General features: G+C 31.1%; 3 protein-coding genes across 3 annotated transcripts; all 3 read right to left on the bottom strand.

Annotated features, from left to right (window-relative positions):
- Window positions 1-4281: 4281 nt before the first annotated feature.
- On the bottom strand, window positions 4282-10044 carry Tsp_09525 (hypothetical protein). Its single transcript, XM_003371271.1, has 10 exons — window positions 9801-10044; window positions 9604-9670; window positions 8070-8440; window positions 6726-6902; window positions 6493-6633; window positions 5823-6229; window positions 5367-5459; window positions 4707-5058; window positions 4439-4574; window positions 4282-4381 (listed from the first exon to the last, which is right to left on the bottom strand). The coding sequence occupies exons 1-10, from the start codon at window positions 10042-10044 to the stop codon at window positions 4282-4284; spliced, it is 2088 nt and encodes a 695-aa protein (XP_003371319.1).
- A 3637-nt stretch (window positions 10045-13681) lies between these two features.
- On the bottom strand, window positions 13682-17748 carry Tsp_09526 (translocation protein Sec62). Its single transcript, XM_003371270.1, has 13 exons — window positions 17713-17748; window positions 17304-17421; window positions 16421-16535; window positions 16255-16369; window positions 16008-16043; window positions 15843-15903; window positions 15708-15792; window positions 15557-15614; window positions 15369-15534; window positions 15115-15226; window positions 14719-14774; window positions 14281-14321; window positions 13682-13714 (listed from the first exon to the last, which is right to left on the bottom strand). Exons 1-13 carry the CDS (start codon window positions 17746-17748, stop codon window positions 13682-13684), a joined length of 1032 nt encoding a protein of 343 aa, XP_003371318.1.
- A 1722-nt stretch (window positions 17749-19470) lies between these two features.
- On the bottom strand, window positions 19471-23138 carry Tsp_09527 (conserved hypothetical protein). Its single transcript, XM_003371269.1, has 12 exons — window positions 23125-23138; window positions 22943-23029; window positions 21688-21859; window positions 21581-21634; window positions 21262-21336; window positions 21152-21209; window positions 20983-21097; window positions 20364-20466; window positions 19905-19961; window positions 19773-19840; window positions 19629-19704; window positions 19471-19563 (listed from the first exon to the last, which is right to left on the bottom strand). Exons 1-12 carry the CDS (start codon window positions 23136-23138, stop codon window positions 19471-19473), a joined length of 972 nt encoding a protein of 323 aa, XP_003371317.1.
- Window positions 23139-24064: the final 926 nt, after the last annotated feature.

Below are 24064 nucleotides of genomic sequence, written 5' to 3'. Positions count from 1 at the left end.
TTTTTTTTCTCTCCAAAAATTAAGGCAATTAATTTATATCGGTAAAAAATTATTCGCCAATTATTATAAAATTATACCGACACCTCCTTATTGGGTATTTGTTGAGATATTTCAAAAAAGTGAGACTGTAATAAGATTTTAATGGAGTCGAAATAAAAAGGAATGGAAAATATAAGATAAATAAATGTGCAAATGGAATCGTTTCAGTAATTTTTACATCAAAACTATCAATATTTTCACCCGAAAATTGGAAGCGATTTTAATAGGAATTATTCCTGATTTTCATTTAAACAACAGTAACTTTCAAAAATTATAATTTTGTACAATGAATTTTTATATAACTATTACGATTCAGAGATAAAAATTATCAAAAATTAGCACATTAGAAAGCTAGTTCTGTGCAATATCCTATTGTTTTTATTCTATAAATTTCAAATGCTCATACCGGTAACTTTATCAAATTTCTCAAAAAAACATCGATTGCGGGTTATTCAAAATTTATTTACCTTTAATTGGCACACATTTGTTTGCATTCAAAATCAAATCACTTTACAATTCGCCGTAGTTGCTCAGATGCTCAGAATAATCTTCACTGTACATACTGGTGGATTCCGCTAAAGATTCGAACAAATACCATGCACGAGCCCAATAATTTAATATCAATTGTGAATTCATTTAATTTCATAGCATTCGTAATGAATTCCAACTTTGGGCGAGTACACATTATGCTAATTATGCAAATCGGCACTGCATCGTTGTTACTTAGCGAAAGTAAATTCAAGTAGCCACACATGTGGTATCAATCAGGACCTTAATTAATCAGAAAGATGGTAACGAGGACTGTTTTCCATGATATGTTTACTTTTTCGCAAAGTAAACATTTACAACGCTGACGATTTGATTTGCAGCAATTAATGATTATTTAACGGCAATAATTTCAGAAATTCAATTCAATTGATCATAAAAAAACGATAAATTAATAGAAATCTAATAGATTCAATAACAGAAATGTCTCATGTGCGGAAATTGGTAGTCAGTGTTGCCGTTGGAAGACAATTACCGATGGGCAAATTCGCTATGCATTAAGGTAGGCAGCAGACAAATTTATAGTCTATTTATTGCACAACTATTAAATAGTTTCCAATGGAACTTTCCATGACATTATCGGTATTCATTGTGAATGTCTAGAAATCTAAAAATCTCTAAATTTCGAAAAACGCACGCTCTCTGATGTTCACATACACAACCAAGTCTATAGCTCAGGAAATTTTGCAATTTTCTGGAAACACTTTGGAATCCAAAATGGAATCGATGATCATCAATCGGTCGAAAACGATAAGAAAAGTACAACAAACGTATACCGGTGGTTCCCGGTTGCGTCTTTCTCGAGATATGCAGAAAAAAGTGCGATCCGTACCCATGTATTAAGAGAGACTATATTCCATCTTTAGAGGCCATTTATTCCACAACTACTGAAAACTGTGGTTTGAAACTCTAGAAAACACTTTATTATATTAGTATGAAATAATTACTATCAAAAAAATTCCAAATTTTGAAATCAATTTTTCGCTGATTTTTGAAATAACAACCAAGTGTGTATCCCATGAAAATGTACAATTTTCGAGAATAATTTTTCCTCCAAAAATTATGACAATTGACTTTATTTACGTGTTCAGCAACGTATAATTTGGTTTCGTTCAGATGCTGAAATAGAAAGTTTACAATCTGCACCTAATATATCAATAAATTTGTTTGCTTTGGTTTAGCTGAAAAGATGCAGCTGTGAACAATTTGTCAGTTGCGCATTTTTCTTTGTATTACAATGGCCTTTTCCAACGTTGTGATGTGACGAGATACGCGTACAATGTTTGACAAAGGCATATATGCGTGAAATGATGCGTAAAATTCAGTGAAATTGCGAGCTGAAACGTAACGTTACCATTAGTGAGATTTGTAATTGAAAATTGGAATTGTTGCTCCAACATTCCAGATTTTTCAAACAGATTATTCAGTATTTTGACATTACACGCGGAAGTTAACATCAAATCTTGATAAATTTCAACAGGCAACAAATTTATTTGCAAACAGTGGGAGCAGATTTATATATCAGGATTGCAATCGGTACTAGACCTTGTTACTATCACATTTGATGTAACGTCACTTTGGTACAATAAAATAGCGAAGAATGATGAAAATTATTTTCCGAAATACTGATCATGAAAAAGTATAAACTTCAGCACAAATAATACGTTTAAATGAACTAAATTTCAATGAATGACGAAACTTCAAGGGAACAATAAAATTTTGGAATATTAAATATTTCCGTTGTTAATGGTACGTCACACCTATTGAAGTTACGTAATCCCAAATGGAATATTTGAACCAATGAAATGGAAAAATATTACAGGTAATCAGAAGGGAATGATTTGAATCAATGAGCAATTAGACAATGAAATCCAATAAGACAACGACTTAGCGGCCCACTGAACTAGCGCGATCAACGACCAATAAGTGAAAAGTGGGACCGAACTGGACCATATCTCATTTTATTTCTTCATGGAAATGAATTCTAATCTAATCCGAATGATTCATTAGCTATCAATAAAATTGTAGTGCATTTATGAATTTATTTTTTTCTTTTATTTTGCGATGCTTTCAAAATTTAGTTAAATATCGAAAACTTTTTGCAATGATCGAAATTGAAAAAATATTTTCAACATGATCAGTTGATTAATTCAGTAGTTAATCGAATAAGTCCACAACGGTCTGTTGTTAGTGAAGATTCTTTGAAATTACTTGCAGTTTTCAAATATTCGAAACTTCTTAACAACTACAGTGAAAACATTTGGGAATAACTTGTCATTTCAAATACTAGCTTTGTATGGAGGTAGATTTTGAAGGATGCAAATATTTTTCGGTGCCTAATTGCCAAACGTGAAACGGAAAATCATTTATAAACTGCCGACCATATCGTGTGTTGATGTTACATTGTCTACAAGGAATAGTTTAGCAGACAAATAACAATGCTAGTAAGCTTGGCATGGCTGTTATGATTAATGAATGTAATAGTTTCAGTTCATTTATTAAAAATTTTAGCAAAAAAACAAACTGAGCTAACCGACGTATAAAAATTTTGCAGCATAGCATTCAAAAGTAAGTATTTACTTTTTGAAACAGAACTGTTTTGACGTTATTAATTTTTCATTTATCACAATGCAAAAGAAAGAACTTAAACTATATCAGGCAATAATTTATTTAATAGTTGAAGTTATAATTTTTAGTTCGGGGTTTCAGTTCAAGTTTCAGTAAGCTGGAGAATAATATGGTATGATATGATATGATATGATATGATATGGATAAAATATAATTTGCTAACATGCTTAAATTACTTAAAACACAGTTGTGGCTTTGTTTTCGCCGGATCATTTCCAACGTACAAGAATGCTTTAACAACAATGTCTTGAGGTGAACGTTCGGCACTTCAGCCCTCACATTCATCATTTTCAATTCAGTTAGATGGTTAACAACGAATGTTGACGTCGTCAAATTGAAGAGATGAAGCGCATAAGAGCGAGCAGAGCGGGTCGGTTAATCTGTGTCGGAGCACAGCAGGGGAGTTTGTTCTTTGTGCTAGTATTCAAATTTTTCAGTGCAAAGCTGTTGAACTAGTTTCTGATTTGTTAGTTTAGTTGAACTGTTTCAATGCTAGTTGAAGTTGAACAAATGGAAGTGCCTGATAATCCCGGTACGCATCGAGCGTAAGTCTTTCGAAGTGGCCCGTACACAACGTGGCGCTGGATCGTCCTGCCCGTGTGCTTCTGGGCCACGACACCGTGATGCCCAAATAGTATGCAAATTCATGCAGCTTATGCTTTATGCTTCCCAAAAAGTATAGTGTAATGCGTCGCACTGACGCAGAATCACCGAAATGACAAATAAGAACAATTGACCATGTGCAATTTTTACTTTAAAAATTGGAAACAACATTACATTAACAAAGCAATAAAACATCTCAAAGCAGATCGTGTCTGCACAGTGATAAATACTTCATAAAAATAAATTTGTAAATGAATATTTTAAACTGAAAACATATCATTAACGTTGGTATACGAGATATCGACAGGTTGCATGTTACAAAAACACACAAGAAGCGATCAACGAGCAAAAAAAAATATATGTATATATATATATATATATATATATATTAGCACATGGTGAACTTTAAAATGACTAAATAGATTAATTACAGCATCTCGCCAATGCCAAACGCTGAATGGAATTTTATCCGTTAGCATTTTCATTCATAACGTCATCCGAAGAGGTGGTGGTGGTGGTTGTTAGAGGCAAATCCGCTGAAGAGTCATCGTCCGACGCCATTTGCCTGAATAATGAACAAAATGATCAACCATTTCCAAACAGAAAAGTCACCAATACTAACTTGAAATTATTCACCACTTTGGACTGGTCCGTCTCAGATTTTCCGCAACCATTTGAGGCAGATTTCACATCTTCATAACTGACATTAATGGCATTGTCGTCCACGACGAATGACCCATCAGCCGTCTTTGTAGACACTAATAATAAGTGGGTGTGTAAATGTAAATTATAATCAATAAATATGAATGAATAAAGAAATTAATTAATAAAAAATAAATAAACAGAAGTATAAATAAAATTAGCATCAGCATTTTCAGAAATCAAATTACCGCTAGCACCGAACTGTGAAGCATCTCCATTGATGCTTAATGAGCAATTTGATTGTTCAGATGCTCCGGAATCAGCACTGACACTCAAAGTATTTGCCATACTATTATTACTTCCGTAAATCAACGGACTGCGCACACGATTTAAAATATTTTCCAGCGAAGGCCCAATACTGCGACCACTGGTAGCCAACTTTTCGAGAACAGCTAAAGAATTGGAGCGTGAATTCTTGTCACACAAGACCTCTGACTTAGGAGTCTTCTCCTGCAGCGAACTTGCGCAACCGTCCGATGATTTCGGTGTTTCCAGAACCTTAGATCCCATCCGAGCTCGAGTCAAAATCTCATTTATTTTCTGGAAAAAAAAAGTATAAACAGAACGCTGTTTATTTTCTTTTTTATGTTTGCAGTCATTTAAATGTTTCGATAAAGTTATTCAAATAAAAATTGCGAACTTTCACACTTGATAAACTGTTTTCAAGAAGTAAAATAATTACCCACCAGATAGAAAGAAACACCCGTAAAAAAGGAACATGCTGCGCAAAGCAGTCAATCAAATTTAAATAAAATTCATTATTTTGAAATTCAATAATTTCACATTACACTAACAGTCGTCTTAAATAAATAAAACAAAATATGCTCAACTGTGTGCTAATTCGATACCTTTTTAATGTCCGGGCGGCGTTCAGTATCTTTCTTTTCCAGAACTTCTTGACGCTGCTCTTCCACCGACGGAGTCAAATCCTCTACCTTTTCCTAAAAGAAATAGATTCAAAAAAATTAAAAAGAAAAAAGTTATCACGCAAATAAAATTTCAACCACATCCTCCAGCTTCTCTTCCAAGCGCTTTTCTTCTACTTCGACATCCGACTCCTTCTTGTTGATGCTTTCATTACTTCTAAATCAAACAACGCAAAAACCCATAACGGACAAGAGTTTTTAAACTTTCGTATTGTTTTTGCTTTATTGAAATTAAAATAATTAAAATTACCGCTCCATTTTTTCCAAAATTTCCAAATTTCGCTGTTCCCTTATGAGGCGACGCTTTTCAGCTAACGCTGCTTTAGCTTCTTCTTCAGTTAAAAGCTTAACGCCTTTCGCGTTCACATTAACAGACACCTCATTACCACCATTCACTTTTCCCACTGAACGAGTTTGGTCCGTCGGCGTTTTGCCAACGGATTCCAAAACAGAATCAGTTCTCGATTCTACAGATGGAGATGTTGCTGAAGATTCCAAAAAAGAAGCCGTCTTAGATTCTACAGATGGAGATGTTGCTGACAGTAGACTACTTTCATTTTCATCCGTTTCTTCCTGCATTTGTGCTGTTTCTTCCATTATGCTGGCATCACTTTGCGACTTGGTCAAGCCACACTCGGTATGATCATTCAGATTCCATTCGTGAATATCACTCTCTTTCACACTTTCCGCTGTCAACGACAAGATGTTCTCACATGTACTGTCCAGTAATTCAGCAGTACTCGCATTTTCACTCGGTTTTGAAATACCAACACTTTCCACTTTCGCTAAAAAGTAACAAAACAATCATTCAAATATTTGAAAGAAAGAAGAAAACAAATTCACAATTTTTTAATTTGCAATTTTTAGTAAATTTAGTTTAAGCTATTATACAGATCATGCGGAAATTTTCTGCACAACTTCTGTTTAGTTGGATAAAGTATAAATAAAAAAATTACACACAACTGTGCGCTAAAATTGAAGAAAAAACACTGATGCAAAAACAAATTAACGGAACAACAGACTGTGATAAAAATTTGACCATTCATACTTTGCGCGGGAACAACATTCAAAGAGGTTCTATTGGCCACAGCCCGTCGGTGAACTGCTTTCGACCCGGACTGTGCAACACGCTTCATATCGGTAGATAACGCCGAATTGTTCTGCCGGACGTTTCTGGCCGAAACCGAACCTGTAAAATCAGCAGCAGTAGAATAAAATAAATTAAGCGAAATGAAAAAAAATCAATAAACAAATCAAAAAATAACATTTAAAACTACATACGTGATGATTCACCAATGGTAATGGACTTCGTCATACTGTCAGCGGCGTGAGCTGTGCTTTCACGATTGGGCGCAGAGTACAATGACGTGACCATCGCATCTCGTCCAGATCCAACACCTCGTACAGATTTTTTTGTCGACAAGCCGACGCCCTTCTGCCCCGCACGGTTTACACCGCCTGATAAAAAGAAAAAAAAAATTAATCAACACCAAATAATCCCCTCCCCCTCTTTCCCCGCCCAATTTGCTACAGCACTTGAAGAAAAGTTCAATATTCAAAAGCAAGAAAAGAAGAAAAAGAAAAAAAACAGTAATTTAAAAAAGCATACACATTTTCTTATTAATTATTGATCACTAAGTCAGTTGTAGCTTTTTTCGACTGAAAAAAGAATGTTCAGTTTCGAAAAGATCACCACAATTCAAAAAAAAAAATCAGCGAAAGCTAAAGCAAAACCAATAACAAATATATCATTGCATTAATAATAATAATAATAATAATAATAATAAGAGAACACATTAAAAAGAAAAAAATTAATTAATAAGAATTTCATTGAGAATAATTAATTGTTCAAGTTTCATTTCGAACACATCTCGACAGTCGGAAATTAGTCAAATTTCAGTGAACAAGCAAAAAGAAAAAATATTGATTTGTTGCACTTTTGCACCTTGCAGTGAAGCTGCAAAATTCTGATATGCATTGTAAGACATGCTGGTGAAAATTAAAACTACACAATATATATTTATAGATAAGAAAGCAAAGGACAAAAAATCAGCCAACAGCTAACAGTGTGAATATGATAATTTTGAAAGAGATGCAAAATTGTAAACTCGTTCAGCTAAACAACATTTGTTGTAATTATTAACAAGATTAAGAATAGATTTTCAATTATAAAATAACACAAAGTTATGAATACAGCAAGTGTCGGCAAAAATCAGAAAGCGGTGCACGTGAGCAGTGTAAGCGTTGTACATGGACGCTTACACGTGCATATATGGCAGCAGTTGAAAAGCGAAGCAGTGACGAAAAGCAGACCTAATAATCGATCGTCAATTGAAGAATACAGAAAGAAAATTGTTGCAAAAAATTAGGAAGTATTGAAAGTTTCACAAAATGAGATCTATTGAAGCAAATAAACAAAAAAATAAACAACAAGTGATTAAAATTTTCAGCAAATAAACTGAATTGTAATTTAAACAATGCTCGTCAGGTGGTAGGAAGTAAAAGCGGAAAAAAGGTCGATCTGCTTTATTATTATTATTATTATTATTATTATTACTAGTACACTACTATGCCGTGCGGGTATTTGCATTGTGTGTAAAGTAAAATTAAAAAATTAACACATACCGGAAACTTCGGCAGCCAGGTGTGCTGCGACCGATTTTCCCATATAAGAGAAGCTTCTTGGAGTCGAACTGCCAAACACGTATTTCGAAGCGGCAGTAGAACGACACTTCGTCAACGCCGGCTTCTGCACACTTTTCATAGTTTTCAATTCGGCATCTTTTCGCTTATCGGCTTTTTCATTCTCCAGCTGGACCCTCCGTTGGAATACTTTACGCTGCCGTTCCTCATTTTGACAGTGCAACTCGAGTGTTCGCTTCAATTTCTGCAAATCTTTCGCTTTACGAACGCGTTCCTCCCTCTCCTCTGCCTCTCGCAGTGCTTTCAGACGTCTAAATACACAAGCATAAATCACAAATTCTGGAATATTTTCGCTAAAAATTCTTTCACTTGAATTTGATTAAGCTGAAAAACAAACGATTAAACACAAAACTGACAGTCAGTTATTCAAACGGGAAATTTGGTTAAGTGATTGAAATTACAACAGCAATGAAGCAAATACAGGTTGGAAGCTTGGTGAATCGATAAAAACAAAACCAAGCGTGATTCAGAAGCCGACCAAATCAATACTGCTTCGACAATACTCTCTCTCTCTGTTCAACAATGACAAACATGCTTGCCCCTGGTCGACCTGACATCATTGCCAATTGCAAAAATTCTCTACATCTCTTCTTTTCAATTCCAACAACAACAACAACAACACCAACAACATCCGTAGACAATTTTCCATCCCATTTGATCATAATAAATAATAGCAACTGTAGAAAAATTATTATAAACCATACATCCATACACAAACATGTTCTTCTATTGTATCTACATTTGAAATATCGAGGGATGAATGTAAAACCCCTCGTTCAACGAATGCCAACTTATTTCTGTTTCGCAAAATTCACAACAAAAATTTTAAAAATTAAAAACCACCATTTATGGACAGAATTCAAAATCAGTCGTGCACATCTGATCACAGCTACTGCTGCTGAAGTTGTTGTTGTTGCTACTGCTACTACTACTACTACTACTACTACTAATACTTGCACACATTTCAAAACAAAAACTGTCTTTGCTATCAGATTTAAAATATCCACCCCCCTCCCCATTTAACAAACACATGGACAAATTATTTGGCAAAAACAAAGATCCCAAGAACAGCCCCTGAAAAGGCAAACGCAGATACGAAAAAAAAGAAAATGTAAAGAAAAACAACAAGAATTTAAAAACTAACTGATCAAAAACACTAATTTCCCATGCAGTTCCAAATGTAAATGAACAACATTAATTTTCTAAAAAAAATAATAAAGCTCAGTTAACTGAACAGAGAAAAAATTAAGCAGATGAAATGAAACAACATTAATTCCTTGAAATTAAAAATGTCCATCCGGCATATAAAAGATTTCCTAAATTCTATAAAACAACTTTCATCAGATTGAAGAGAAATTAGAAACTAATTTTTATCCAATACATCATTTGTTCAATGAAACATGACTGATGTCATTGATTAGAAATTTTTTGAAACGAAAAAAAAATATACCCCTACCGTTCGTGATCTTCTTTTTCTAACTGCTGTCGCAACATTTTCGTTCGGAATTCTCTTTCGCGCTTACCTGAAACAAAAAACAAGAATAAATAAATAATGATATAAAACAATTCAACAGAGTTATTGAGTAAATGAAGAAAAAACAACAAATCTAGAGTAGTAGAGCTGCAAAGCCACACACAGACATACAGACACACATACAACACCAATAACAAATAATAATAAGCTAACAAGCCTCATGGTCGGTCGACCTGAAATGTCAAGGTAAATCGATGAGGACTTGTAGCCGAATTGTCCAATTGATGCTGCTTGAACAAATCCCGCTCGTTGTGCACCGTCTCCTTTACATTCACGTGTTGTGACAAGGCCGATGACCGAAAGACGTTTGTATTGTTGTTTGCACGCGTGTGTGGAAAAAGCTAACCGACAAATTAATTTCATATCTGATCAATAGCCAACAGCAAGCTATGTTAAACAACGCCTAGCTAGGAAAATGAGCAACGAAAAACAAACAAACAAACAAACAAATAAATAAGAATCAGAACAGACAACTGAAAAAAAAAACCAAACTACCATTTATTAATAATATTAAAAGTGAATTAGGAGTAAAAATAAGAAAACAATTACAATTTGTGCTTGCTATTTGCTCACCACTGACGTTGGACATCATCATTCAGCAACAAATGACAGTCGAACAAAGTGGAAAACCGAGTAGCTACAGCCGTGCTGATTTTCTTTTTCTTTCTTTCTCTCCCCCTCTCTGTGTGTGTGTGTGTGTGTTTCTTCACTCTTAGCTGAAAGATGTCTAGCATTGAAAAAGCCTGGCTGAACGCCCAGAGCTTGTTGAAACATGATGAAACGCTATTTGCAGTTTAATAAGCTTCATCAATTGGTCGGCAATTCTGCACCGCGCGTAACAGCCAGCTCTTCAATCTCTCTCTCGCACTCACATTCCACCATTCCCTATTTTCTTTCTATCTATGCATAGAAACAGGAGGCACATTCAAGTCAATGGAGCCGAACATGAAGCGCAAACACGTAGACGCAGCTGATCAATTAAGCAGAAAACAAGAATAACTGCTAAGCAAATGTCTGAAGTTAAGACCGCCTACGTATTGAATAACCTCGAAAAATAACAATATACACCTCATCATCTGTCACTAATAAACACTCTAACAACAATCAGCAAGCAGCAGCTCGATCTCACCTACCACCTATCCTTCTCTTCCTATGGTCTTTCTTTCTCTCTTCTCCTTTTTTTTCATCTACTCACGCTATTCACAAACTTCCATTCGCTCTTTCTACATATTCTATATTACATAGATACATTTTATCTTTTCTATTCCCTCTGCCTACTAGATTGTCATTTAAAGCATGCCATTTTTTGTAACAAATGCTTTCACCAACCATATTGCATTTCAACCTCTGAAGTCCTTTTGAAAACTGATATACCTTTACCGCTGAAACTGAGAAACACTACCAGGTTAATAGTATATATTCTTCTAAATTTCGGTTAACATTTCCCATTTTCATCGAATAATTTTTTAAAAACAACAAAGACAATTATATTCATTCAGAAATGGAAAAAAATGTCAACAAAATTTAAGCTTTCTTTACATGCGTTATCTGCCTATGCCTTGAGTATACTTTGACAAATGAAAAATACAATTAACATTCCAATTCAAAAACTACTGACAATAATATCATCGTCTAATCTACAGTTTAATTTTTTTTACAAAGCTGTCTGCGTATTAAAGAGATGCATCACGCATCAACTTCAGTCAACCATACTTTATGATTTCAAAACAGAATATGCTAAATGCTACAATTCGACACCAAAACGTAAATTACACTGTTTCATTGTCAACAACTGGTAGTATGCATTCACTTAATTACTACTCAAAATGATTCAATTGTTAACAGAAAAAAACAATATAACTTCTCTATTTGCGAACAGACAATATTTAAACAAAATTACTATTTCTACCAACCCAGCTTCGATGGACAAAAAAAATAATAATCACAAGGCTTCCACAAACTAAGCATGCTATTTTAAAATCAGTGGCAAAACAGAACAAAAGCTTACACCGAGAAAACTAACACAAATTGGACAAAAAATTTTCTCATCAACCAATGTAAGATGAAATATCTAAATTAGAGCACTTCATTTAAACCTGTTTTAAACTAGCCTGACTTTAACGGTGTACAGCACACTTCAGTGATTTAACTGCATACATTTTGCTCGATTACTGAATTCCAACTTTTACATATATATATATATATATATATATATACAAAATCAAACATTTTCATTGAAGTCTGTACAAATGCGACTTTTTCACGATATAACTTAATCCAGCATACATGAATGATTGAAAAAAGAGTAACCAAAAATATTTTTAATTTATCCATATAAAACATTAACTTATCTATTATTATATACCGTACACTTTCGTCACATTTTATCATGCACATGTATCATTTTTAATAAATACAGCATTCATCGAAGTACAATTAATGCCTTTTCAGTGTAATTATTCAAAAAAATAATGACATTTAAGAAAATTTAGTTCAACATATATTTTAGAATACCTTAATTAAATTTAATATCATTCTTAATATTAAAAAATCTAAATACATTGTGTGACTTTCCACGACTGCGTAAAAGAATCTTTTTACAATACTCACCATGTGCCGAAAGACAAAAAAATAAACAGTTATTTGGTTATTAACTAAATGTTACAATTCAGACTGAATTTGATAACTAATAAACATTATTAGTTAATATCAAAATTATCAATGTATTTTACCGATGCTGATAATTTTACCCATGACAAGAGAAATACATCACCGGCAAACGTCGGTAAAAACTTTCATTAATAATCAGTCTGTCTCAAAAAAAGATAAGTAAGAAAATTCAACGCTTCATTATTTCCATAATCTCAACTTCACCATTTAACAACTTTCACACTTTAAGAATTATAAATACCTTAAAATCATTTTGCGAATACTGTATCTGTCTTTAAATTACTGTAGCTAAAGTAAATTAAATCGCATACCAGATTCACTATCAGAAAAATAAAAGACAGAAGAATTATAAGTTATAATTTTTTGATTTTGTCGGAAACCACCCTAACTGCATATACAGAAGAGATGTTTTGTTCATAAAGCAAAGAAAGATTCAAGTAGTTATTAATAAAATCTAGCCGTTTCTCAAAACTGAAATCTAAAAATTTCTCAAGCATCTTATCATTGTAAAATGTGAAGAAGCAAAGAAACCAACTTTCTTACAAAATTCTGTATAAAATTAACTACAAAATATCAAAAGAATAATCTGAAAACAAAAATATTTCTTGTTTTGGTGAAAGTGAAGCTCAGAAAAAAAAGCACAAAACAGAAACAGTTCAAAGATGACATATCACTTTACGATGTAAAGTTTTCACGGAAAATAATTAAAATCGGTTTTAAATTCACAAAACTGAAAGAATCAATGACAATACAGTGCGAACGAAACTAACAAAAATGTTGTAAAATTTTGTGAAAATAAATAAATAAATTTCTAAACTTTGATGATTCAGCCTCACCTAGATTTGTCATTAAGAAATCAATTTTAATTTCAAAATCGATGCATGTATAACTTAAACTGTATTATGGGCACAAAACTTTTACACTAGACTTACTGAGAGTGTCTAATTATAATAATAAGGAAAATCAGTATTCAAACTTACGTTCCATCGCATCAGATTCAGGACTCACGGCATCATTGCCAATACCTAAAAAATCAAATCGATTTTATTGTAAACAAGTTACACTGAAATGATGGGAACATGTAATTTGAATAAGACAAACGTTTCGAAAAAGTAAAAAAAATTAAACATTCTGTGCTAATATACAATTAGCCTACTATTTAATTATATAATTAATAAAGTACAGCTGAATGAGTGGCTGAACAAAAGACTTACCTCGGTTACTCATAGCTAACTGAGAAATTAGAGTACAGCACACTACCGACTGATGTCACAAACAGAATGACAGATAACAACGAATGCTTACTGCAGGCAAGTGTTTAAAGTTAAAATCAGGTACATTTTTTTAAACATTCATACTGTATCTACATTTGTTTAATTTAAAAATAAATAGAAATTAATTTTAATGTTAATTTAAATTTTTATAATTTTAAAATTTGAACTGGATTTTTTATGATTTAATAAAACAAATTTTAAACATAAATATTTTTATCATTACAAATTATTAAAATGAAAAAAAATTTATTTAATATTCATTTACCTGCTCATTATTTTTTGAAATTAAATTTGATTTATTTTAAATCATATTAAATTTCAAATTCAAAGTTCCAGAAACAAATAAAAAACTTAATGATGTGAAAAAAAAATTTGAAAAATTTCTTAGTATCTATAAATAAATGAAAATTACCATTAGCATGGAATTATACATGAGCGATCAAGTAGACCATCTTCTTGCCTCCAGTAATAAAATTTTCATATTATAAATTTATTTCATTAATTATATTTTTTAATATTTAAATGTTATTATTATTATTATTGAAAGTTATGCAAAAGAAAAAAAATTGAGTAACTGAATTTACAGTAAGTGAAGTAAACGAAGTCATTGATAGGAGTCTACGAAAGCAACAGTATTCTTTATTTTAATAAAAACTTGTTTGGAATAAAAATTAGCAATAACAACGAACGTTTTAGCTATAAAAAATGACAAAAAATTTTTCGTTCGTTACAAAAATAAGAACCTTCCTGTCATATTAATTACAGTAAACTGATAATAAAGAATACATCACTGTCCATTTGAAAACTTTTTCTCAACTTGAGAGAATATACTGTAAAAAGTATTTAAACCATAAAATTCGTTTATGGATTAACACTATTCAGCAAAATTTTACCTGTAAAAAATGTCTATAACAATTACCTGCTTTGAAAAGTTAAAAGTTTATAAAAATTCGCCATAAATATATTAGAACAGCAACATGTATGTATCACTGTCGTACGATACTACTTTATGCCGTTCCCAATAAACGATTATTGTTGGAACAATTTTTTATAGATATTTTTTCAAAAAATGGGTCAATAAGGATGCAGTTACCAGAGCTACCAAGCGAAATGGACATCATGAATTTCTGACAAATTGCACGTGAAAAACTAAAATTTTCCATTTATGATAGTTACAATTGAAAAAGAATACTTCCTCACGTCAAAGATATTTAATTTTCCCTTGTCCTAAAGTATAACGACAAGATAGAAATACAAGTTCAGTTAAAATTTGACAACAGGTGATGTTCACTTGTTATTCCCTTCCACCAAACCGAAGCAGAACATTTGAAAAGATACCCATATACCTCGCAAAAAACATGCAGAGAAAATTTAAGAAATAAAAAAACGAAAAGTTGAAAACATCTTATATAATTTGATCAACTGACCAGCAATCAATCAATCGGTCAAAATTGTCGACAGTTTATGAGATTTAATTGGACAGATTTACAGACTGTCACTTTGCAGTTCTGTCTTTTCACGATTCTTTGAAAACTCTTTCCCGCAGATTTCCTTGTTTTCGTCTTCACTTGTAGAATACAATTCAGAAGGAGACTGCTTTTCTGCAAAAAGTATTTACACTTATTAAAAATAAAATAATGCACATTTCCAATTAAAAGTTAAAAACACATTCATAATTCAAAATAAAACTGCGAACTTTTCAACACAAAAACTTACGCACAGAGCATAACATTGCAAACAAACCTTTTCCAGAATCATCATCATCATCCTCTGAATCTCGTTCATCGTTACTTTCATCATTATCAGCTTCGTCATCATCTTTCCCATTTTTTTCTTTTCTCCACTCAGCATCCTTTCCATGATATGTGTATGCGTACAATGGCTTGAATGACTCAACTACACTACAGTCCTCAAGTAAATTTGGCAATAACCATAAATGATGCTTTCCCATGGTGCAAATCCATATAATAACAAACAACAGTAATCGTACTAAAATTATCAAAAAGTTGCATTAGTAATATCAAAATAAATTCTAAAAAATTCTTACAAATAACAAGTGAAATTATGACACCCATAAAGCACATCACTGCCATACTCAAATAATAAACGCAAATGCGAAACTGTTGAGGCCATAATGGAAACAAACATACCAAAATTGATCCGATCACTAAAAACCATTAACTTTTTTAAACGTAGCCATAAATTACACTGAAATACCTAACAGAATTCCAATTAAAAACGCTTTTGTTGATGTCGGATCATACTGCCAGACATAAACCTGCAATTAGTTCATCAAAAAGAAAAACAAAAAAAATAATAATAAATTAAACTCGCATTGTTGCCATCGACAAAGATTTGATCGTCGTGAAATTCTATTTTCACTCTTCTAGCCTTCTTCGATGGTAATTCACCATCGGACTGAAATAAACAACAGACTTTATAATTGCCCAAATAAACCTATACATTTTACTTGAAGACGAACTGCATTTTTTAATGAAATAAATTAAGTGTACAATCAATATTAAGAAAGAATGGTCAATCCATTCTTTACAGCCTTAAATTTAAATTTTATAAAACTGTGATTATTTCGGTCTTTATTAAATTAAATTGAATAACTGACAATTCCAACCTTCTGCACATCACCAATTTGTTTTTTATCTTGCAATGAGCATCTTGACAAAGCAGGGTCTCGTTTTTTTGGAACGAGCTTCCTGGCGTGAAAGAAAAAACCTTTATCAATCAAGCTGAAAGAAAAGAAATATTAATGCAAAAGTGCAAAGTGAAAATAAAATTACACAGCAAATCTGCACCCCTGTAAATAGTCAACACAACTCTGACGAGTGTTCAAAAACAAATCATCTTTACCGTGCGCCCAATGTGATTCAAGTAACGTATCAACTGCCTTACAGCCTAAAATAAATCAACATTAAAGAATTCCCGCAAAAATACAAATATTTATTTCAAAAGCAAAACCATTTCCATTTTGAAAGTGTTACATTGCAAATCTGTTAATATTCAATGTTATACCACCAAAATTGCAAAAGCAAGAAGCAATCAGAACTAATATACAGATAGTTTGTAATGCATACGTAATGCAATTCTCGCAACGATTTAGAAAAACTAGAAACCAAATATGCAATAACTTAAAAATATACTTTCAGCAATTACAAAGTTGGAAAGGAAAAAGAAAAAGTGTAAAAACAAATTCATACTCTCACAGTAAACTGAACTTAAAAATTTAACAGACTGCAAATAAACACATTATTGCAACATACAAATTAAATGTAGAACCAAAAACCTAAATTTTTCCACTACACCAAATAAATTATTTAAAGGAAAAGCAAAAATTTTCACGCGCCATCAAATTCGAATTCATTTGCAATTAACTGCTTGAATTACATCGAAGAACCACATTAAAAACAACAAATAATCGTTATTCAGAAAAACAAAAATATAAATTATTGTTTGGTAACATAACCTTTATCTCTCAAGTTAGTTTATTAATTAAAATATTAAATTATTCAGAAAATAAAGCCTTCACTTTAAGAAAAAACTAAACACCAACTGTGAAAGCAACAGGTTATTTCAAAACCCCATAACTTTGGTCTAATAAAATAAACTAAATGAACAATAAATAAAATTCTGGAAGTTGAAATATATAAATGAACAAAAAATAACCGTTAAAATAATGAAGGTCATTTCCAAAATATGTTGTTGTCTTTGTTGGGCAATTAAAGCGCAAATATTTGGCTACTCCATATTCCAACTTTGTAGGTTTCATTGACATGTCTGAAGGCTGAAAAATCATAATTTGACAAATGTGAAAATATGCTTTGCAGTAGGTAAGTAATATTTAAAAAAAAAAGAAGAAACAATCGGGATGTTTTATATTTAAATAAATGAAACTTATTAAAAATTTTTTAATAATGCAGCTGTCAAAAATAAATAATTATGAAAACAGCACAACAAAATAAATAAATAAATAAATATATTATTTCAACTTAAAGTAAACTATACGTTTACATTTTCAAAAGTATAGCATTTTTAAAAATTAAATACGTTATAAATTACTGTTAAAAGGTTATACCTTCTCCCGTCGCTTTAGTCGCCGCTTGTTGCCCATATCTGAAAAATAAAAGAATCTGTAAAACAAACTGTGATAATTCGCAGAAAATTATCAGATTTATTTTTACAGAATTTCAATAAATTAAATTTATCACATCTACATTTATAAAAATATGTATTAAAACTAACAAAAAAACTTCCAAACAAAAATTTATGGACGAGGCATATGGTACAGTCAGTATTACATGACACAGTATTTGAAGTGAATGCAAGTTTGCATCGAAATTATTATACTGTTGCTGTTTCTCAATGATGTATCTTTTTGATTTGCATATTTAAGCTATAAATTCGTTTTTCGCAATATGCAATATATTTTATAATGTCCGCATTAGTTTATAAGAAAATCTTTAATCTATGCATTATTATGTTTGAGAAACAAAATCAGATAATGATTATCCGTATAAAAATAATTGTGCAAAAATGTTTAAAAAATTATGTTTTAAAATCAGTTTCATTGTTATATTAAGAAGCTTTTTAATGAAATCTGCAGTTAACAAAAATTTAATGCCCTCAGAGTAATAATATTAATGCATTCTCAATGAATGTTCAACACTTTTTAATCTTAACATTCGTGATACTCGTTAACACTGGCTTGTGCTCGTCGCACTGCTTCTACTTACATGAACCACAGAGTGCAAGCTAAAGTAAGCCATAAGACGTGAATGGCGCGCAAACAGTGGAAGGGCCGCCGCAACAGGAAGCTACGATCATTCCGCTTTAACTGTGGCACTTTATTTAATCACTTCTCTGTTGAAATATCTGTGCATTTTTCAACGACATTTTAATATAGACTGATCAAAGTTCAGTTGATACTAATAAATTAAAAATGAAATATTCAATAAACTGAAAATGTAAATTTAAATGTTGTAAAGACTTCACCATATTTTTCATTTTTAAGATACAAATGTTTTTCGCCTATAAAATTTGCAAAAAAATACTTTATTTCATTTACGTTTGTAATATCTAGTAAGACAGCTGCAATAAAAACATTGTGCCAATTTTTTTTAATTAGTACAATGGTTGTACATATATATATGATCAATTACTATTTTCTCATGTTTTTCATTTTCCATAAATTTGTTTTTCAATAAAAATCTACCCAGTCGTTAAAAATGGAATAAGTCACTTTTCTACGTTTTATAATGTTTCATTTACCATATATATATATATATTTATTTATATTTTTGCCTAAATTAGGTCAAAAAGAAACAGTAATAAAAAGAATAATAAGGTACAATTTTTCTTCAAATATGATGCTGCTGAACGTATTTACAAACTTTTTCCAGTTAATCAAGAGGAAATTCAGACATTTTTTTGCTCTTTATTTGGGTTTTTTGAGAATTTACATAATATTTTTTCAGTTCCTTTATGAAATATAAAATTTTCAAAAGATCTCTTCCATTTTTGATAGAATAAAAGTCTTTTTTCAGAGGAAGCACTGAAATCTGAATAATTCACGAAAATACCCACATTTATGATATTAGCCATTAACCAAAAAGAAAAAACATGCGGTAAGTAAAAAAGCAATTTTTATTCAAATCAATTTCTGAAATGGGATTATTATTATTATTATTATTATTATTATTATTATTCCTACAGTATTAGTTTCAAAACAGTTTAGCCCAGAAATTTGGAAATATATAAAATAAAAAAACTACATTATAAAAGTGCTGCTTGTCTATGTTGATTAATAATATTCAGCAGGTTATGTGATGCCTTTCTAATACGGTAATGCATACAATTTTCCATTCAGAGATTCGTAGGCACCTTTGTAAACGCGATTAAACATTTTGCGACCTCTGTCGAAATGCTTCTAAAATCAAGAAACAGAAAATTCGTACGTCACAACACTGGAGGAAAACATTTAGGTCTACATACCATTTCATTCAAGTATGCATAACAGTTGTACCATCGATCAAAAACAGGATAAAATGGCGGATTCCCCACTTTCAAACTGTAACAAATTACGAAATATAACAAACAAATGTTCTTCTTGTAGCAACATTGAATAATAAATCATACCTGCTACCGTTTACCGCCATTATAGTGGCGACCAAATGAAATGGATAAAATTTCCCTCTCAGAATGCGCTATAAAATATACACGCTGTATAAAATACACAAAAACAAATTGAACATTATTTATAATTCTTACTGGAATTATAAACGTTGCAAAACCGGGAAAAATCAATTCAGTTCTGCGTCGTTTTCTCTAAAAAACAGAAAAGTATTTAATTATAAAATGTGAATGAACATAACATCAACAACAACAGTAATAATAATAATAAGTAATGTTAATAAGCATTACTATTTGTCATTAATTCCATCTAATAAAATTTTCATTCTTTAAGCTTTCGTCACAATAAATATTGTCACAAGTTTACCAAAGTAGAATATCATTATTCATCATTTTAATACTTGAACACATACTACTAAATGAAAAATTCATTATTATCAATGTTTGTTTAACGTAAAATTTCAAACTTACCCATGCAGCAAAATGGTCCAAATTATGAATATATTATTACTATGTAGATCAATATTAAAATTCTTGCATGGAAAATAATCACAAAAATTACTCAAAATAAATTAAAGTACTAAACTTTAATAATACCTCTTCCTCATTCTGCTCGAGTATCATTTTCTTCAGATAGCGCAGAATGTGAGCGCTGATCCATAGAAAACACATCTCTCCAATTAATTCAGCGACAACACCACTGCAAAACAAATGCTCATATAAATATCCACAAGAGAATAAAAACACTACAAACACATTTAATAATTCATCAACTAATAATTAATGTAATGCAGGTGCAACATTTACAGATTGCTGAAATGTTCGACTAAAAGCAATTTACATTTGAAAGTAAACTTCAATATTATATGAGCAATTCCTTCCATCTGTTTATGAGCCTTTCATATCATAAATTACTTGAACTGTATCATCACTAACCAAACCAAAATGCAATCTATCGAGCAGCAATTACAAGCAATAAATGAATGCTGCATCAGCAAAATGCAAACCTACGCTAAGCAATGCAATGGTATGAAAAATTTAGAAAAGACAATGAATGAATATTAATGTGACCATGATATTATTACAAAATGACTGTGTCAAAATTGAAATGCAACAAGCACATATGATGAGTTAGTAGTTGGAATTACAAAGGTTTGAACATTCAATTAAAAAAGTTTTAATGTAAAAAATATCAATATAAATTAATAATTCTAACCTAAAGAAACCCATAAATCCAGTTTCTTCATATGCTGTGCAGAAACGACGGAAAATGGATCCAGTATACTTTTTTTCGTCAAAAATTAGTTGAGCCACGGTTCGGCAAAGTAAAGCTAAAGCAAAAATGCAACTCAAATTCGACTAATAATATTAACTGCATTACAAACTTCGGAAAGGTCTTGACACTGTAATACCTACGCATATAGCAACTGATTGTTTCGCAAGCTAAATAATTAAAATAAATTAAAAATATTAATCAGTGGGCAACGTTTCGTACTTGTTTTAAAAAATACGCATAATCTGACAAACACAGTTGATCATTAGTTTTCCCCAAATATGCTTTTTCCAAATACTAAAATAAAATAGATGAAATGCAATGACCAAAATTATTGAAATAAATTCACCTTGTAAACGCTGTAAGAAACACAACGCTGACAGATCAAATGGATGAGATTTAGATCAAGTCCAATGTACAGAGAGCAGAACCCTTTGGTTTTCCACAGATATTTCACTTAAGAGCAACAGTTATCATAAAATAAAAAATAATTTTTCAAAATATTACTGATGGCAAAGTAATTTGGAGAAAATTTTTCCACCGTTTTCGAAAACAACGTAGTCCCCACTTCCAACGGAAGTGGCTCATAACCAAGCTAAAAAAAATAACATCATTTACCGACCATCAGCAGTTGAAAAGCAATTTTACTTGGCAAAGTATTCTTGTCATACTGATAGGATAAGTAGCTATGTTCTGAACCAAAATAAACGGATGTAGATTATAAGTTCGTTTATCACTTACAACACGCATGAAGAAACTTCCATAAGAGTATGTAGAACTCAATTCACTAAACTCTTCGCTTTCCATGATTATTCGTGATCTAAAATATAAGTCACTCAAAAAATTGTACATAATTCATTCTAAATTCAGTAAGCGAAAAAAAATACTTGAAAAAAAGACAACAAAAACTGACGTTTCTCACAGATATCGTAAAATATTAAAAAAAATAAAGTAACATAAAAACAGTAATAATTAAAATTAGCATATACAGCACAATTTATATCACTGCAACCATGATATGATGATAATGAACAATATTTTTTAACTTTCCATCATTTACACAAACCCACACGAAAATATTTTCCAAAATGACGTGTCTTAATTACAGTATGCAAATTAAGTGCAGGTAAAATTAAGCATTAAAAAGTATATTCAGGAAAATTGTAAAATACTAAAAGCAGCATATTTATAACTGTGAAAATGAGATAAAATGCTGTTAACATGACAATGTTTTATACATTAAATACAGTGGTGTAATGAGTGTAAATATGATTTATAATTGTTTTTTCTACCATTACCATCATAAGTAAAGTGAAAATTGATCACGGCAACCTTTGCTGCTGAAATTATTGAAATCAAACATTCAGTGAGTAGAATATTATTTTTTCAGCGTGATGTGCATTAAAATCTTCTGTTGTTGTTGGCATTCAAGAGAACGTGGTGACCTTGGATGAAAATGGCAAGCGGTTATCATTGTAAAGTTCTGAACGTATTCGTCGTAATACTGGAAAATTTCGTCCTAGTGCTATTTATACTATGACTGCTGTTAGATTTCTTGTTGATAACTATTTCCAATAGTTTCAATTGTAAAAATAGTTCAAGTTTCTTAATAGTTGGTTATGATAGTTTTGCACGTTCTTTCAGTATATGAATTATTGTAACTTTCATTTAGCTAATAAACTATTTAATAAACGAATAAACGATTTTCTTTCTTCATGATCAAATAAATATAAAATTTAATATGAGTGTTTGCGAAAAATTACAGTAAACTAAATACAGTAATATAAAAAATAAGCTACACTTGTATTTTATTAAAAATAATACTGTAATACTTTAAAAGAATAACGGCGATGAGTTAACGTGAAAAATATGAAAAACTTTGCAAAACTATAATGGGGAAAACTTTGCGACAAGATTATTTGTATTAATTTTCAGAATGAATTGGTTCGTTTCAATAGTGTTAGTTTTGATAACGCAATACGGTATAAATCTAAAAAAATAATTTTAAAAATTAATTTTTAATGGGAAGAAGATAATTTCATAAATAAATAAATTCCCTTCAGTACTTTCTTAATTTCTTATAACAGTAATGCGTGCATTACTAGAAATGAAAATAAATAAATTTCCATCGTTGTTGACCACAGAATGATGAACGAAATATAGTTAGAAAAAGAAACAATGAACAAAGCACGTATGTAGTGAAAGCTCGATAAAATAGATGATTTTTATTTTCATCCAAAGGTTATCAGGTCAGGTCATCAATTTCCCAAAAGTTGTACCCAGCCTCTTGGAGTGGTAAAAGAAATAAAAAAAATTAAGCTCATTGTGTTCGCCATTAAATATTTTTTATAAGTGCCTTGTCAATATTAACGGATAAAATTCTGTACTGATAATAAAAAGAAGTTGAATGCAAGTTGAATTCAGATCAACGCCATCTTTTCCGCAACCTCTGAAAACCACATTTTTTTCATTTTCATATTATACTTACTTTCTTTTTCACAAACTGAGTTGCAATACTGTACGGACATTCTTCAAATGATGAAAAATACTATTCGCAATGATGAACCAAGCTTTTATTAGATTACTGATGTGACGTGTAATAAAAAATGAAACGATAAAACTGCTGGAAGTCAGTAGTATCGAAAGATGGAACTTTGAACCACTAGACTATACAAAATATGAGAAATAGCGCTCGGGCGCGCAAAAAAAAACACACACACACACACACACACAAGCACATTTGAATAAATACTTTGAAATTTTAGAGATGAAAGAAAAAATAAATAATATAAAGGAGTAAGCATTAAATATACGAACATGCACACACACACACACACACACACACAAACAGTACTATAAATGACTTAACATGTTCAAATTACTACCGAAAAAAGTTATCGCCGCTTAAAGATGGATCTTTTTGTTCAAATCGATAACGTTAGTCTAAAGAAAAGATGATGATGAAATGACGATACCATACAAAAAACATGCATAGAAAATAAATAATATTGCAAATCACTCAATA

Source organism: Trichinella spiralis (genome assembly GCF_000181795.1).
Source record: "Trichinella spiralis strain ISS 195 chromosome Unknown Scfld9, whole genome shotgun sequence".
Lineage (NCBI taxonomy): Eukaryota > Metazoa > Nematoda > Enoplea > Trichinellida > Trichinellidae > Trichinella > Trichinella spiralis.
This window is presented reverse-complemented; position numbering and strand designations above follow the sequence as displayed.